This window comes from Zosterops lateralis (genome assembly GCF_965231275.1).
Source record: "Zosterops lateralis genome assembly, chromosome: 2".
NCBI classification, from domain to species: domain Eukaryota; kingdom Metazoa; phylum Chordata; class Aves; order Passeriformes; family Zosteropidae; genus Zosterops; species Zosterops lateralis.
In genome coordinates, this window is record NC_139763.1 from 31,427,167 (window position 1) to 31,445,683 (window position 18,517).

An 18,517-nucleotide genomic window follows, 5' to 3' on the forward strand; every position below is an offset into this window, starting at 1 on the left:
ATGCTCCTGGCAGGGAAAGAAGCCTCATATACACTGGCTAAATTATTATTCAGGTCCAATCCATGAGGTACAGGCCCAACAGCAGATTTTCTGCCATAGGGAGAAGCTGAAAAAAAACTTCTCTACAAGGTAGAAACACAAGGTGGAGGATCCAGTGAAGCATAAAGAGATGCACTGGGTAAAAGGAAGATTTTCTATGTGTTCTGGAACACAATTCTGCTGGTCAAGGAGATGCCCAAGTGTAGAAGTTGTTTCATTGACTTCAGGAGACATGTGAGTTTATCTCCAACCTTTTTTCTTTTCAGATGTATGTGATGCTTTCCACATCATTAGCCTTCCTCTTCTTTAGGACAGATAGTTTCCTCTTCTTTAGGGCATTGATCTGATTCCTGTTAAGTGAAGGAACACCCTCTTTTAAAGCAGCTTGCTATCTGTGAGTCAAAGCTTCAATTTTTTCCATAGCAGGTTATTACCTTTGTGACAGTAATGGCCTCATGTGCAGAGGGAAGATCAGGCTGTAGTGGTTGAACCTTGAGGCATCTTACTCCCAAGTTTCCAACGCAGTGTTTCAGATGCGAGACTTTCATGTCTTCCTACCCCCCCTTCAGTATATATTACTGATACATAGAATTAGCTCTGTTAGCATAATAACAAAAATGTGCTAGGTGAAATGCATTTTACAGGTACAAGGTATTGTCCTTGAAATCTGAGGGGAAAAGTTTGAAGCAAAACAGGACTGCTTCTACTGTTAGACATAAGAATGCTTTCACTGTTGACCTCTAAAAGTTTGCATGTGGCAATCACAGCACTCATTTACTGTGCATTTTTGCCTGGATTTGGATTTTTTACTAAGAAACCCTAAAAACCCCAACATTCTAAACTGGGGAGTTTCCATTGAGTACCTTCCCTTACATATCCTCATTTTCCAGAGTAACTGATGTAGTTGCTACCTCTTTCGTGTTTTTTTTTAATGTAACTTTAAGAGGATCTTCTCCACTTCATTTACTCCCTTTTTTCTCCTTTGTTCCTGTTTTCCTCTAAAACAGAGAATCTTGAGATGAAAGCTTGGTTTTCTGAAGCCAATAGGAGTTCTTCCATTCAAACTCCATGTCTGGAAGAGAGAAAGGAGAACTCCACTGCCTCATTACTGTCTTCCTCTGAAAACGTAAAGCAAAGGACATCACATGCCTGAATCTTAGCAGGGTTCAAGAAATCTCTGCTGTAAAAATGCTAATAATACACCCTTTTGCTTATGGTGGCTTTTTAAAGCAAGAATTTTCAATCTTTTCCAGTATGTTTTATTTCTTTGTGAAGCTTCTGCCTTTTCAGTCAGGAAGTAAATGGATCATTTTTAAGACAGTAATTAATCTTAAAGGGGAGGAAGGGTGGCTGTATTCCCCTGCTATGCACAGCAAGCACTGAGAAATGTGAAGAATTTGGCAAGGGTTCTGTTCACCTTTTTTTTTTACAAGAGAAGAGTGCCCTGGAATGAGCACCCTGTCAGAGCATTTTCAAAGAAGGGACATAATCTGCGCTTTGCCCATTTCCCACAAGCTGTTTTCAAGTCACCTCAGAGCATTTGGCTGGCTTAGACTGACAAATTCATTCAGTGCTTGCATGGGATGTTGTGTGGCTTCCCAGATGGTTATGAAAATTTAGGGAGGCAGAGGAAGAAATTGGGAATGCAATGTTTTCATTCATGACTGAAAGAGAGCTTGCTTTGGGCTACAGGAAAAGTTTTATCATGGTCAGATTTAATCCAAACCATTCTGTGCAGTTGCAATAATAAATTTTCCAGTTTCCAGGTAATATACTTTAACTATGGCATGATATCAGTGATAGATTTCTTTTTTTTATATACTCTAAGGCCCTTTATAGCTTTTCCAGTTCAGGGTAGATTTAAGATGTTGACAAGTGTCTTCAGAGACAATAAGGATTTTTGATTTCATCCCTCAATGCCGCTGCTGAATAAGGCAGTCTTCGGTAAGGATTTCAGCAGAAGCATGCAGGGAATTTTTTTTTTCCATATGTTGACTTTACAAGAACACTTGATTTTTGTTTTGCAGACTAACAAGGGGGATGAGCTTTCCAATCGCATCCAGAATACATTGGGCAACTATGATGAAATGAAAGACTTGTTAACTGACCGGTCAAACCAGAGCCATCTTGTCGGGGTTCCAAAACCTGGGGTTCCTCAGACATCTCTCCCCAAGACTGATGAGCATCTTATCGCAGACTCGAGACCACCACCTCCTCCTATTTCCAGCACTACTTCTTCCACACCAGCGTCCCTAGCTACCCAGCAGAACAAAAGTACCACGATGGGCTGGCAGAAGGCTGGACATAATGCCACTTCAGATGGCCAGCAGAGAGCAAGCAAACACGGACACCGGTCACTGGAGTCGCACAAGGGTGACTTCAGACTGGCGAACCAAAAATCCAATCTGGAGAAACTAAAACGCTATGCATCGAGTCCCACCTCCTCCTCTTCCTCTTCCTCCTCCTCTTCTTCCTCCACTTCCTCTTCTTCCTCCTCGTCTTCCTCCAGTACTGCCCAGCAAAGCTCGCTGAGGGCCACGTTAGGAGACAACATCAATAGAGTCCAGCAGCCAGCAAAGCTCAGTTGTAGCTCAGAAGGAGGAACTCAAGTCCAAGAGAGGCCAGCAAAACATGGTGGGGGGCACTGTGTCCAAAACTTCCCACCCTCTCTTGCTTCAAAGCCCAGTCTGGGTCAGCAGAAGCCAACAGCTTATGTCAGGCCAATGGACGGTCAAGACCAGGCTCCTGATGAGTCTCCAAAGCTGAAGTTACCAGCAGAGACGACCAAGTCCTATCGAGGAGTGCCTTCCACCAAGCATGATTCGGCCAGGACCAAGTCAAAGATCACCAAGTTCAGCATTCCTAAGCAAGAAGAAGTAAGTGTTTTTTATATTTCTTATGACATACCTCCACAGATGGATGGATGGAGGGATGGAGGGATGGACGGACGGACAAACGGACGGACGGACGGATGGATGGATGGATGGATGGATGGATGGATGGATGGATGATGTCTTATTGCACCTGCCTCTTCACATATTTTTAACATATTGGTTTGCATGTTGATTTTTTTGGTAACATTGATATAGTATATTGCAAATAGCAGCCTCACAGTAATTTAAAGATACCTCAACAGCAAAATGCTCATTGTCTTCAGGACCAAAACACTTCCTACAATGGCACATTTTCTAGTAGTATATGTTATTTCACTGACTCTTTTTACTGAGTGCTCATCTATAAAGCCTGGATGGGTTTTTTTCTAGGCAGTTGTATTGCTTCTTATGGTTCATATTTCATTGATTTTCTTCTCTTTGGCAAAGATTAAATGAAGTGCATGTGACCAGAAATAGTTTTGCCATCCTCAGTGTCAAAGTAGTTTCACAATCTAAATAAATTACTTACACAATATGAAATCTGTGGAATAGATGAGAATACAACAATGAGACTCTCCTTTTAGTTAATAGTATCTGTTTGTGTTTCAAGCCAATTTCTGAGAAGACTTAGGTTTCCTTCTTAAAGAATTTCCATCTGTACAAACCTGGTGTAGTGGGTTGACCCCATACACCTGGCTACAAGTATGAGAGCATGTCTGAAAAAGCTTTTAGACAACATTTATTTATCAGCAGTAGATATGAAATATGTCTGCTTGGACTTGCTGTATATTCATTTATTTCACATTCCTTTTATGCTGGGAGGACACTTTACCACTTTGACTGTGATTGTCTGTTTTTCTAACTATTTGGTCTTTTTTGATGGGAAGGAAGTGATTAATTTTGGCAGAGTAAAGGGTGATTTTTTTTCAAGGGTGTATTCAAAGACCTGTATGACAATACAAAGACGGTCACATCATTCTCCTGTGTAAATTAATAGATCTCCTATGACTTCAACAATTTATAGTATTTATAGGACTATAGGACTCTATTTGACTGAATCACCGTGACTTTCTCAGAGAGGAGGCAAGGATTGTTTACACTTTTTTGACAGCTGTGTTGTGTCTTGAGACATTTTAAGTCTTAAAATTTTGATTCTGGCATTATTAAAGGAGAGGAAAAATCTAATTTTTGGTGGAGTTCTCTGGTGTCTTAATGTCTGCTTTTCAGAAATGGGAGTTGACTCTTGTATTCCCCTTGGGTTTGGTTTGGGAAAGAAATCTCTCTGGAAGCAATTATTTCTGTGATTTTTCTCTAAGTGAAAGTTCCATCAGTTCCAAACAACATGTAGGTGATATGTTGTTCCTGAAAAGTTGTTGTTTTAGGCTCTTAAGCCAGATCTTATAAGCAAATTTAGCTTTCACAGACGACTGTAATTGTGCAGATAGATCAGGTAACAGCAGCTAGTAATATCCATTTAGCTATTATTGCCTCTTTCAGACTTGTGCTTCTATCTGCAAGTGGGAAGTGTTGTTAGAATTAAAGATGCCTGTGGCAATTATCTGACTTTTTCAAATTTCCCCTTTTACATGTATGCAATACTCTAAGGACTCATATGGAAAGGAGTTCTGATAGGCAATCATTTATTTTTCTGAAATTCAGGATCTACCATTTGCATTCCAAATTCAACTACCTTCGGAAAGAAAGATTTAATTTGTTGTATGTCATCCATGCTGCTGCATAAGCATAAGTTTATACTGCAGTTTCTAGATGAGGAGACACAGCTGAGATCACTTTAAACTAAGTTGTTACAATATTGATGGCAATGTAGATTATAGTAGGAGAAAGTGGACGACAGGTTACCTTCTACAGTATTCACCAAATTCTCACAGATTTTATGTGATGCAGTTTTAATGAAACAGTATTTGATAACAGAATATAAAAAATGCAACTGAAGTTGAAGGAGATGGACTAAAAGCAGTGTCTGGGGGTTTAAAAAAGATCATTATAAAAAATGGATAAATTTCTAAGAAGAAAAATAGTAGGTACTATAGGTGTAGGGGTTTGAAACTGGAGCTAATAAAAGACAATGTTTAGATCTTAAAATCAATGAAAGACAACGGAGCAGCTATTTTTCATTTATACTGATATTTTCTTTGTTCTAACTTTTTCCATCCCAAGTGGCACAAGCCACTTGTAACCCAGTGGTATTGCTCCAGGGAGAAATACTGACCAAGACTGAAAGCTTTTATTCAGTGTTGCCTAATCCACCCGCCCTTTAATTTTCAGTAGGATTTCTTTTAATTTCAAAATATTTTTCCATTCCTATTATTTGTATCTTAAGTCTTCTAGTGGAGTTGTGTAAGAATTCCCATCCTTTTAAAAAATCTCAGCTATTAAACTCATAATTTTTCTCCTTTACATCAAATGTTTGCCATCCGCTCTTAGGGCCAGAAGTTTAAAGCTGCTTGCAGCACAAAAGCCTGTGGTCCTGTGAATGTTTTCAGGCAAAATGAGGCCTCTGTTTTTCAGAGTGAGGCTGAAAGTTTTGGCCAGGACAAACCTAGTATCCCTAGTGGCTGTGAGAAGGGTATAGATATCATATAGGATGACTGTGAGGGAAAGCAGGCTGACAAGTAGGCTACAGCAGTGTATGGAAGCTACATGAAAACAGAAATGAGAGTGGCAGAAAGCTGCTTAAGAGCAGCCAGGAAAGAAGGAGAAGGGCAGAGGGCTTGAGGTAGGATATCTGAAGTGCTGGTAGTGAAATGGAGCTCTGTGTCTGCTAAAACGAAAGGTGAGTGGCTGAGATGGGCTAGGTAGGACAGCCACTGTTCTCTAGGGTTTGTGTAGGCAGCACTCCCAACCCAAGGAGGATGTAGGCCTGCTGGGTTGAGTCCAGAGGAGGGACTCAGAGCTGATCAGAGGGGCTGGAGCACCTCTCCTATGAAGACAGGCTGAGAGAGTTGGGATTGTTCAGCCTGGAGAAGAGAAGATTCTTATGGCACCAGGACCTAAAGGCAGCCTGCAAGTATGCTGGGGAGGGACTTCTTACAAGGGTATGTAGTGAAAGGACAAGAGGTAATGACTTGAAGCTGAAAAAGGATAGGTTTAGATTACATTTTAGGAAGAAATTCTTCTCTCTGAGGGTGGTGAAACACTAGAAATGGTTGCCCAGAGGAGCTGTGGATGCCCCATCTTTGGAAGTGTTCAAGGCCAGGCTGGATGGGGCTTTGAGCAATGTGGTCTAGTAGAAGGTGTCCCTGCCCATGGTGCTGGGATTCAAGTTAGATTGTCTTTAATGTCCCTTCAAACCCAAACTGTTCTATCATACCTATGCGCTTCCATTTGTGTTTACCATTTGAAAGAACCATCAGTGAAAAAATAAACACATAATGAAACAAAGTTAAGCTTCTCTGTAAGAAATGGAGAATAAGAAGCAGTGTCACACAAAGGGTGTGTGTGTCATCAGCAGTATACAAAACCCTCTTCTGTACATCCCATGAGGTTTTCAGGGAAACAGGGCACAGATTTGGCTGCAGTACAATTATTATTCACTGGAAATAAGATCTTTTGAATACAAATTATAGACCATTACTTTTCAATACATGAAAAAGGTTGATTTTTTAATGCAGTTCAATACCTCATTTTATATTTTTAATCAGTTTTGGAAAGCCTTCAATACCTTGACACAGACTGAAGCTTATAAATTTTTTAAATTGTTTTAATGAGAATAATTTGGATAGACCTGTGTGTAGAAAGGTAGCATTTACTCATTTGGGAATTTAATCTTTAGTAGCCAGGTTCATCTGTGTTAATTAGAATCCATACCCAACCTCCTGGTCGTTCCAAAATTATCATATTGCTCTGTAGAAATGATAGTTCGTCATCTCAAGTACTGATATTTCCCATTTTGAACTACTTAGAAATTATATTGCTGTAGGTAAAAACGCACTGCATTGGATAAAAAGGAAGAAAAATTTGATACCAGGGTATAGGGGAAAAGAGGCAGGGAAATCAAGTGCCTCTCTTTTCTAAAACATTCTTGAGTGAAACAATAAGGAAAACCTAGGGTGGCAAATAATGTTCTTTATATCCAAGTTCTGTTTTTGAATTTCAGCTCATAGGCTGCATGCTGATTTTTTATTACATTGAAGAAACTTTATCTATTGCTGTTTGCTTACTTCTCTTAAGGGTTATGGATCAAAGAAATGGAGGTTGTATTCAAGAATGATTATGAGTCTAATGGTAAAAAGGAAGGTTTGGTTTTGTTAAATTTGGAAACACATTTATGTGAAATGTAGGTAAGGTCATCATGAGGACACATTCTTTCTAATTCACTTCACAGAGTACACTACACAACTACTTCTGCAGCAGAAGTAATGCACCATAGATTAAAGGCTGAGTTTGGGGTTGGTTTTTTTAATACTTTTTTTAAAATTTTTGCCCTGATCTTACTCAGGCAAATTCCTATTTGCCTGGGTAAGACACTCTCTGCAGTCACTCTCCTTTGAGTGGCTATATATAGCTATCAGCATCTGGCACGCATGCTAGTGAGTGTCTTTTGAATCTGTAATCTTTTTTTGCCTATCATCTCTATCCCCACATATTAATGGAAAGCAAAAACACCCCACAGCTCTTTCCTCTGTCTGGAAAAAGTTCACCATTTGGCCTCAATGTTGATAATTTGATCAAAATCAGTCTCTTTGACAAAGATGCACATATAATAAATAGTTCCATGTCAGTTTAAAATTTAAGATGCAAGTTCATGTGCTGCTACATTTCATTTGAGAACAGAAGGTCCAGTGAAAACTATATAGAGAAGATAGTCATTATCAGTTCATGCTTCCTCTGGAAATACCACATACCTGGATTTGTGGGACAGTAGAGGAGAAACAATATTTCATGGGGAAGGAAAAGGGTTTAGAGGAGGTCTGAGTAAGTGCTTTTCCTCAGAGGCACACTACCACATCCCCCGGCTGCAATGGAGCCTGTTGAAGTGTTGCAGGACTAAGAGTAGATTTCAGGTTTTACTTCTCTACTTCTCAGGGTGTTCAATTCTGGCCCAGAAAGGCAGAAATGAAAACAAAAGCGCAGTCGAAGATGCTTTTAGAGGGAGGGAGAAATGGAATGCATTAGCGAAAGGGTGCAGACTCCTTCCGGCACTGTTTCAGGATGCGCCCAAGGAGGCTGGAGACGTAAGCACAGAATTAAGTGTGTTGATACTCCTCTACCATTTATTGACTTCATTGAAGAATTGCAGTGCTTGAGAAGCCAGTTAGCAATCACAGCACTTGAGTACTTGTAAGTATGAGCCAGTTGTAGATGTTTTCTTTCCCAGATGTTCATGCTGCATTTACAAGAAGACACAGATCAATTCATCCCTGTAATGGTAGCACTGACCTTCCCCACAAATAAAGAATGTTTTCTCACGTTAAACAGGAAGAACTGCACAACAAGAGCAGTGTGGTGCAGAGATCCCTGCTAGTGGTGAGTTATTCAGGACCTTCAAGTGTGTCTGTGGGAGGGCTGTGTGTTGCTGCCTGTATTTATGTAGCAGAGTTCAACAGAGTAGGACTGCAAAGAAAGAGTGTATTAAATAGAGCGGTGTTGGAAATGCTCTTAACAAACACAGTGGGGACCACAATGTGAAGGGTTGGGGTTTTTTCAGTATAGTTTTCAAATCATGACACAAGCCTTTGTCTTTCTCACATTCTGTAGTCTCCAAGGCACACAACTGTGTCTGAGGGCAGCTTCAGTGAACAGTGGGCCTAATCTCTCTGGTTATTCTTCCATGACAGCTCTTGTAGAAGGGAAATGCTATTTAGACACCTTTACTTTTAGAGCTCTACTTTAACTGTTTCTACCCTCAGTGAAACAAGTTTCTTTCTCTTTTGAATTAATTGTCAATATATATATTTTTTGGGGGGACAGCACTAGCTAAAAATACCTATAGGTTTTTGAAAATAAAGAATTTAACAGAACAATAGCCTCTAAAGTTTTCTGTATGGATTGATTGCCATATGGTATGTGTTGTGTCTTTGTTGCTATCACTTGTTCCTTATTGTTTTTCATTGGTAGGATGACTATGATCAGAGAAAAATATCTTGAAATTTGATATAAACTTATGATTTTCAAGGATATTCCTTAATGTTTGCACCTGGTTTTTTTGCACATTTTCCCTGAGGTTGTTTTTTTCTAATTACTGAAAACATACTTGAGCAGTTCTTTTGGGTCTCTCATAAGTCAGATCCTCCCTTTGATAAAACTGGTCTTTCCATCTTTTCAAAAGCTGGAAAAGTAGCCACTTTTGGAGTAAGGAAAGCACAGTGGATGTAAAAATATGATTAATTGTGAGAAACTTGTCTTACCTTTTAGTTTTTAACCCCCCCCCCCAAGTGGATGGCTTGGTTTATGAATCAGCCCTGGAGCTGATACAAGAGCACATGCATAAAAATGTCCACAACCCTGTTTAATTGCTTCTTTAGTTCCCTGTGGTAAGCACTAAAGTTATTGATGAAGGAAATAAGATTTCTGGAATTACAAACCCCAGATTTTAATTGCACATTTTGTCTGATTTTTTTTAATCCACTGTAGTGCTTATGATGATAACTGCCTGTAATAAAAGTCCTCCTGACCAGAAACAAAGTAGTCTAATAGATGTTCTTTGTAAAATGTGCCTGAAAAGATACACGGTGTTGCTATCACTTTTCCACCTTTGGCCCCATTAGCATGGATTGCTCCCAGGCCTGTAAGGTATTCAGCAGCTGGAGAAAGCAACTTTTCTGGATGTGGTTGCAGGAGCTGCATGCTGGAGCACAGCGTTCCCTCCAGCACAAGAAACTGTCCTCCACGTGAAGTTTTGGCTGAGCATCTTCTCGCCATCTGCTTCATGGCTTCTTAATCAAAAGACAGGGTGGAGGTAAAGAGAGAGAGAGCAAGGGTGGGCTTCATATGGAGTTCAGACTACCAGTGAAATACTTAGATGAACTCCATTTCCCAGACCTCCCATTGCACAACACTGGAGCGTTATGTCAGTGTGCAGTCAGGTGAGGAGTCCAAGCACTTGCTGCTTCTGCAGAGTACTTATATTAATACCAGCTCAAATTCTCCTGTCCAATAATTATAGCAAGGTAGATAATTTCTGTCTACTCTTCATCTTCACAGCAATCTATAAGGGATCATGTAGGATGTAAAGGTGGTTTAGGATATTTTAAATTAAATAAAAACAAACCATGAAATTTATTTTACTTCTTTGTTCTGTAGTTTCCCAGTCTTTCATGAATCATAATGACATAAAAGTGCTACTACTGAACATAGTCACAGGGGTCAGGTATGACTGATGAGCAAGAGAACTAAAGGAAAATACAGTGAGCTTCACAGATCACTGTTAATTCCAGCTAAATAAATAATGTATATGTGCCGCTTGATGTATAAGGTTAAAGAGGTCAGATCTCCAGCAACTGTCAATTCATCCAGCCAGGCCAGAAGCAGTTAAATTCTTTATTATTGGTCACATAGTCACATAAAAATAAATGAAGACAAATATACTTTTAAATATCTGCATGCTACATTCTTTATTCACACTGTGTGTTGTAAAGTTTTCATTTCTGTAGCATTTCTGAATGTGGAAGATCTATCCCTATGGTATCATAAAATAGCTTCCTAGAAAAGTAATTAACAGGAGGGTGGGGTTTTTTTCAAGTTCAGAAAAGATATATAACGTCTGATTTCCTGTCGCTCTTGGTTAACTTTGTATGAAAATGGATAGCTTCCAAATTAAAGCAGGCACCGGACTGTCTGGAGAAAAATGCATCTGTAAAGAAATGTGTACATTATATATTCATGTTGTTCCAAATCTCTTAATTGCATTTTATATACAACAGTTGCATGTTCTGAAATACGGTACCTTTTTTATTTCATGGGTCAAAACCAGCATGCCAGAAAGGCTGAGGTTGCTCCTTACATGGCTTAGGACAAGTATTTCCTTTCCAAAATTCCCTCATACATTTCCCACTTTCTTCCCTTTCCATCAGCATGTTTCTCTGAGAAATGGAGGCATGATGTGAAGTCTCTTTTCACCACTTTTTATTCAGAAGATAAATATACAAAAATTATTCAAGCCAGTGAGCCACAAGGTCAGGAATATTGAGAAGCAGCACTTTCTCTTAGAACCAAAAATTGCTATTCATATTCCTTTGCATTTACTGCAGATGGCTGTAAGGGAAGCTTATGTAGGTTGAAAGAAAGGAAAACCAAGAGCATTTCTTGTTAGCTCTTATCACTAACAGATGTTTAAGGAGAGATGGGACGGAAGACTCTCTGCTTGGTAACTTCTTTGAAATGAGATATTGAAGGTGATTTTTTTTCTTGCACATGCTAGAGATTATTAGTATTCAAATACCAGCAGCATAATCTATTTCTAATCAGATCTTGCATTTATTTAAAGGTAGCTGTACAACTGCAGTCAAATACAGAGGCAAGTACAACTTAATGTGACTGCTGAAACTTTGAAACTTGAAGTAGAAAAGGGGAAGACAGCTGCAAGATTATTGATCACAAATATGATCAAACCAAGTATTAATACAAAGTGTATAAAATAACCCTGGCAGTTCTGCAGTATTTTTCAAGAGGGCTATTTTGATTTTAATTACAGTCTCAGGGACATCTGATATAAGAAAGCATACTGTCAGAGATATCTGATACCATAAAACTTATTAGCTGGTTAATTTCTGATTTCATGGAAGTAGCAGACCAGAGCAGAAGTATGCTGTCTAGAAAAAAGGCATGGGCTGAAAGAACAAGTCTAGTGTGAGAAGAACAGTTGAAAAAAATGCCATTAGCAGATAATGAATTGTCTTCCTTATCCAAACATCAAATTTTTTGAAAACCAAATCATTAACGTTCAGCATACAGGAAGAGTTAAAAATACATAGATACAGAGGACATAAAAATGAACTGTACTACATAACAGTGAAGGAATCTGAGAAAAGAATTATATGGGAAACTGAATAGAAAAGAATGAAATTATGCTTTGTGAAACTCGCCAAAAAGGAGTTAGTCATGGTCTAAATTTTTTGTCCTCATGGGAGGATCAAGTGCAATGTGAGACAGTTTGAAAAATACCATAAGCAGCAATCATAATTTATGATAAAGTCTGCATGCAAGATCTTTCAGTAGCTTAGAGATGGCTGGGCAGGGCCCAAAACTTTATTGTTTTTCTGTAGTGTGTTTGTTCCCAAGAGGAAACCTGAGCACAGCCTCTCTTCCCATGCAGTTTCTGCTCTCAGGTGGGAATGGACCTATGTCCAGACCTCACCCATGAAAAAGAATCAAATTTCATGGTTGTGGTTATTTCTAAAGAAGCTTGTCCTCTCCCATTAGAAGAAAAATTTAGACAGTGGGGCATCACTACCTTCACAGATGTCACTGTCTCGGGAGGAAAATGCATTACCCGTTTTCCCCCCATAAGTAGTGCTGCAAAAGGCACAAACCTGGGCTTGTGGGTACATGTAGCTTCTGTGAGAGGTAGAAAAGGCAAAACTTCATGCTCAAACAAGGTGTATAAGTATCTGTGAACAAGCTCTACACAGAACTGACATCCAAAACACTGCAGATCATTTTTTTCCCACTACCTCTACTCATAGGGAGTATAGCTTTTGATAATACCCAGCTGCATTCTTATCAATAAACAGAAAATTCTGTGTTTTCTACTACTGTAATCTGTAGCATTTAGGAGTTTCAAAGCTCTTCATAAGCATTAATGACATCTCTGAAAATCTTATTTTGAATTTGGTTACAAAAAGGATTAACTGAGGTGAAGGCAGATGGGGACACCTTCTGTAATGGTGCTGCTGCCAGAACAGGCCTGCTTCCCTTGGCCCCACTTTCTGGTGGTCCCAGCAAAGGGATCAGGTGGAAAATTATGTGGGAGGCTGGTAAAGGACAGGATGGCACACCTGGATTGTGCACCTTACTCCATTCCCAGACCAAGGCTGGACAGAGTTGTGGTTGGCCACAGGTCTAGAGTAAGCACAGTCAGGATGAGTTGATGTCAAAGCTGAGAGCAAAAGTGCAAACACTGAACCCCCAGTTCTGCGTTCTGATGAGTGTGCCACAGCTGTCCCAATACAGAGTGACACATGAAACTCTTCCATAACTTCATGCTGGAGATGGAAGTTAACACAGAAACATAACTAAAGGCTTCTTACTAAACTCAAATTAATGTTTCTCGCTGTATTTCTTCCTGTCATTTAGGTCACTTGAGGCAGAGACAGTTCCTGAGTGATTATGTCACTTATGGTTTACCACTTCCATTTGAGTTGTTCACTGCACATCCTCTACTAGAAATTAATAGGAGTTTTGCCATTGCATTCAGTGGTAGCAAGACCAGGGTTTGACAGGGAGGAATATTTCTTTTCTACGTTATATGAACTTCCTTTGGTCAAGAAGATACTGCTTGAGGGAAGACGGTCTTTTGTCTTCAGTTTTCCTTTGTTTTGTTCCACAAGTGCAGATGTAACACTTACAGTTGTTTTTTGACATCATTATTATTTTGAAGAAAGTCAGCAATAGTAATACAGAATAAAAATTGGGGCAGAAGCCAGCATTTGAATTCAGAAACACTATGCTGCATTAATCTATTAATTTCAGGTCATGTCTTTAGAGCATCAAAGGAGCTTCTTGACCAGTCTGAGGTGCTTGAGTAATTTTTTTCTCTCATATAATTAAAGTTTCTAGCTCCCTGTTCAGAATCAGTTTCCTCACCAACTGTTCAGTGAATAAATCTACATGAGTGATTTCCTGACAGTTGTACATTAGGAATTATGGCATATTTCTGCTCGTAACTTACAGAACTATCTCAATACAGAGAAGAGATCATAAAACATGCCGAATGGAGATTTCTTAGATATGCTAATTGCTGCTATATAAAGAGCACGGGATGAAGAGCTGCCACAGAGGAAGTTCAGCTAAAAAGTACCCGCTACAAATCTTTGTAGGTCTACAGAGAAGCAAATCCTTCTGCTGCCACTTCTTGGCAGAGCTCTGCTGAGCAAAGACTTTGTGGCTGAGTGAGCTTGGGCTGGTAGCTCCCTGCAGGCCAGTGCAGTGGCCAGGCAGGAGCTGGGACAGAGGTCTGCTTCTCTGGGAGCTGCTGCCAGCATCTGGGGGCCTGTGGGATTGGCACAGTACCATTATTGGAAGCATTCCACACCTTCTTGGATTCTTGGGAGTGGTGCCCAAGCAAGGTTCTCGTCTGTTCTAAAATACACCCAAATACAGGCCTAACTAATTTATCTTGAAATGGACTGCATCACATTTCCCACTCCCATCTTCTCATCCATGAGCTTGCCTCTCAAAATAAAGCTGCTGTTTTCTTCTATTTTCTTCTATTGAATTTTTGTGTATTGGAGCAAGGGCTGAACCAGCTAATGGACATCTACTGCCTCTTCTGAGAAGCTTAGGTTTGCCAGTGACAGGAAGATGCTGTCCATGTAAATAATTTTACCTTTTTTTTTTTTTTTTTTTCAAAATTTATATGAAATTGACATCCATGCCAAACTTGGCAAATGAACTCCTTATCTGTAGAGTACCACAAAAGAATTTACAGTGTGGAGGGGAATATACAGTTCAGCAATTCTGCTGTAGCCAGGTGTGAGTTACCCTCCTGTAGCTTTTCTCTAAGGTATATTTTATGCACTGACTACAGATGGGTATATCTGCACTCAGTAGAGTGGGGCTTCACCGAACCCATTTTAGGTAGGCCATTAAACATCATTGTATCATGCTGATTTTTAGCCATTGCACTTCAACCTTTTGCTTTAGGTTGACCTAGTAGACAAAAATCAAAATTGCTGTGCCCCAGCAACTAACTACAGCTCTGCTACTTCTACAGATACACCTATACATCTTTTTTGTTTTGTAAACAAGCTTTCTGTACTGTGAAATACATACCTTACTGAAGATTATAATTAATATGGAAAGATGAAACCACATGGCTATTATTTAATAATCTTAATATAGACTACTTCTTTTAAAATAAGTCAGCTAGACAAATCAAACAGTGTAGAAATGGAATGTGCCTTTTTAGGCCCTGTGGGAAACTCAGCTAATGAACTGAGGAATATCAGTTTCTAGACAGGAAAAAGAGTCTTCTTAATTTAAAGAAATAAGTTCAACTATTTGCCTCTTTATTCTAAAATCATGATTTTGAGCATGATCACACAATATGAAAAAAACAACTTTCAGTGCAGCCTTGTGTGTTTTGAAACACCAAGCAAAATACAATTAACTTTAAAATGGTAAATTGTAATGCTAAAAAAAAACATCTTCTGCCTTCTGGGTGTGACTATCTTTTTAATTTGATGATGTCACCCTGTGAGCCATTAAAGCATTATCAATGAGCAGGCTGTGCATTTTCTAATGATTACTGTGGAGTTGAAAAAGACTCTATAATGTTCCTGCAGTTTGTTCATCATTTTTGTTTGATAATTGTCCTGAAAATCAATGACAGCTACTGAGTACAGAAATTTGATTGAACCAAGTATAAATATAGGGAGCAATTTAGACTGTTCTTACTCAATAGGAAAATGTCTTTGGCTAATAAGTGGATTCCTATCTAAATTCATGAGTTCTTTTATGACATTTTGGGTTAAGCCTGAAATAGATTAATCTTTTTCTGATAAAGTTGCATAAGCTGTGATTTCTCTGGTGACCACATTTAATTGGATATTAAATAAAGTGCTTATCTTTACACCAACAGGTTTTATAGGCTGGATTTCACAGATTAAATAACAAGTAATAGGCACACACAACATTTTTCTGATTAAACCATGATATGATGAGATTAAAAATTAGACTGTCCTGATTCAGGTAGGGTTTTGAGGTGCATGATTACAACTGAGGGTTAAATGCACAGGACAGAGGGAAACTGCAGGATGGTGCAAAGAGCTGTGAGAACAGGTCAGCTTTGTATATTCTTCCTTCCTGCTTATTCTTCAGCAAATGTACAGCAGGGTGGTTTTCTGTTGGGTTTGACAAGAAGCTTGAATTCTTGATAATGTTTTTGAAAAGCCTGAGATTGGGATTCATTATGCAAGGTGCTGTACAAGCACACAGCAAGAAGTATCCTGTGATAGAGCCTATCAGCCCTGGAAAGGCAGAGGAAAGGTTAACAGAAGCCTGGAAAGTAAATTAACCTATCACACCTGAAGAAAGGAGATAGCGACAAGGCTGAGAGAAGTACCCAAACAGAAAAATATAGATGGTATTTGGGAGGAGGAAGTCTTAATAGGGTGAGCAAAGACCACACTTGGGAGGAAGAGTGAGGTAAGGAGGAAGGTGAAGCTGAAAGCACAGCCCGGCTGTTACAGGAGGCATTTGTCTTGTGCTCCACGTACTGGAGAAGGCAGACTGACAAAAGGGCTCCAAAGGGGCAGAAGATAGTTAGGACTCTCTGCATTTCCTTTAATGATAATGAAGGACACCCTTTGGAGCTGAAAGGACACTTCTGTCCCAGAAAAGTGCAGGACATTGAAGGAATTTGGCTGGATGGCTGGGGTGCATGTGTGAGATCAGTGGAAAGGAATAGAGCAGCTGTGCAGAATACGACAGGAGGGGAACCACCAGTGTGAGCTGGAGGCCTTACATGGGGAGGAAATAAATGAAGACATTTGCCTTGAGTAGGCCGTGCTAAACCAAATGATCATGCTAATTACAATTTTTTTTCTCACTGGTATGACATATTGTGAATGTGAAAAGAAAGTGATGCCTCCCTATGTAACCAAGTCTACTTTCAACTTTCTGGAGCTGGCAGCCCTCTGATAGTGTTTTGTTGATTTTGTTCTCATATATGGATGAGAGAATTGCACTAGCACTAAGCAGCACTAAGCTCAGGGGCTTGGACAACCCTCTCCTGAGTAATTTATTTTGACTCTCACAAGATCAGCCAGAAAGAGTTGTGATGTGAGTTTGTTGGGTGTTCTTTTCCATAAATAAAATTGACGCATTGCACACAGCTTGTAATTGTTCCTGAGCTAATGTCAGAGTTGCAAATGGTGATGTCTCACTGGAAGTGGGTTACTTCTCACAGCAAGTCAGCAAGGCTGGCAGTGCTACAGGTGGCATTTTTGCCTAGGTGCCGGTGACTCCAAGCCACTGGCATCATTTGGCTTAGACTCAAGGCAGAAGGTGTTAAACATCCCAACCGTTTTACTGAAAGATAAAAATGGAAAATAGTTCCACTAAATAATGGGGACAAGCATAGTGGCCTTGTGCTGTCTTTCAGTCTGGGGTCACTGGGCCCTGTCTTTTTGCATAGTTGAAATAGCTGGTGTCCAGATGATAAAGATGTTGACAATTATCTTCTTCCTCCAGAGACCACACAAAGCTAAGCCTGTTTCTTTTACTTTCACCTAATTTTCTTTTATTTTGGCTTGTCATGGCTTTTGACATTGGCATGAGGATGTTTTCTGGAGGAATTTCCTTTGCCTTGTTGGCATTTGGTAATGCAAAGCATTTTGTTAGGATTTTTTTTAAGCCACATTTTTTTGTTAAGACCTTTCAGGGTGATGTTCTATTTGGTGCCTCTCACAGAAGTTAGATAGTAAATTAGCAGCCATTATTTCCCCCTAGGCTTCAGAAAAATGGTAAATTACTTAAAGTCTTTCTCTGACTTGTTTTATTTCCAGTAAAACAAGTATTTCCAATGAAACATCAGGGAAGGGAAGACAAGCTTCAGAGCTCATGTTGGTTGTGGAGGCCAAGAGTTGGTTGAAGAGCTGCATCAGCCCACAAACACATACACTGATTTCTGTGGAGAGGAAGGCAGCACAGGGCTGTCTGGTGGCAACCACAGCCTGCCCTCAGAGACCAGAGAGGGTGCATCTCAGTGCCTAGCTGGGAATTCCCAGGGATGTCTGCAACCTCTGCTGTTAGCAACCAGGTGGCATGTTTCCTATGCAGTTGAGACAGTGATAAACCATTATGTGACTGGCTTGGAGACTTCGTGACTTTTCGTAGCAGAATTGTATCTGGTTTTGAGCCTTGTGCAAAAACATGAGTACCTAAGTAAGCATGTAGTGTACTCTTAGAGATGTGGTTTGCAAGGGGGCTGTTTGTGTGTAGATCTCATTTCTTTCCAAATAAGTTGGGAACACTTATAATAACCTGTGGAATCATTCAAGGGGAAGCAGATCTCTGCAAAAGTCTCTGCTCTGTCAGGGTGTCAGTGCTGATACTATCTAGATCACCGCAAAGGATAGCCATGTTTCATTTGTATGTAACAAGAACCAAGGCCTCTACAGGTATAAATTGGTCTCATGCCACCAACACTGGATATTTACCTCTTTACTTGCTGGTCTCTTACTAGATGAAAGTAAGTTCCCAGTGTCCATGCACCCTAACAGTAGTTTAATAGCTGGTTTAACAGAGGGTCTTTGTAAAATTCAGGTACACAAATAGAGTGTTTCTAAATTGCCAACACAACAGCAGAAGCTTAAGTGCAATTTTTATTCCAATAAAGATGTGATGAAATTATGCCTAATGGTCTGCAGACTGCACTTTTATATGCACTTGGAATGCTCCCATTGACTTCAACTGCTGTTATC

At 39.7% G+C, this 18,517-nt stretch overlaps 1 protein-coding gene across 1 annotated transcript in view; it reads left to right on the forward strand.

The window, feature by feature from the left end:
- Window positions 1-18,517, forward strand: part of AFF3 (ALF transcription elongation factor 3) — a gene marked incomplete at both ends in the record, with an annotated part of 311,403 nt that overhangs the window by 53,325 nt on the left and 239,561 nt on the right. The window contains one exon of the mRNA XM_083885208.1: window positions 2,067-2,915. Within this exon, the coding sequence (XP_083741334.1) occupies window positions 2,067-2,915 (849 nt within the window). The remainder of the gene's footprint in view (window positions 1-2,066; window positions 2,916-18,517) is intronic.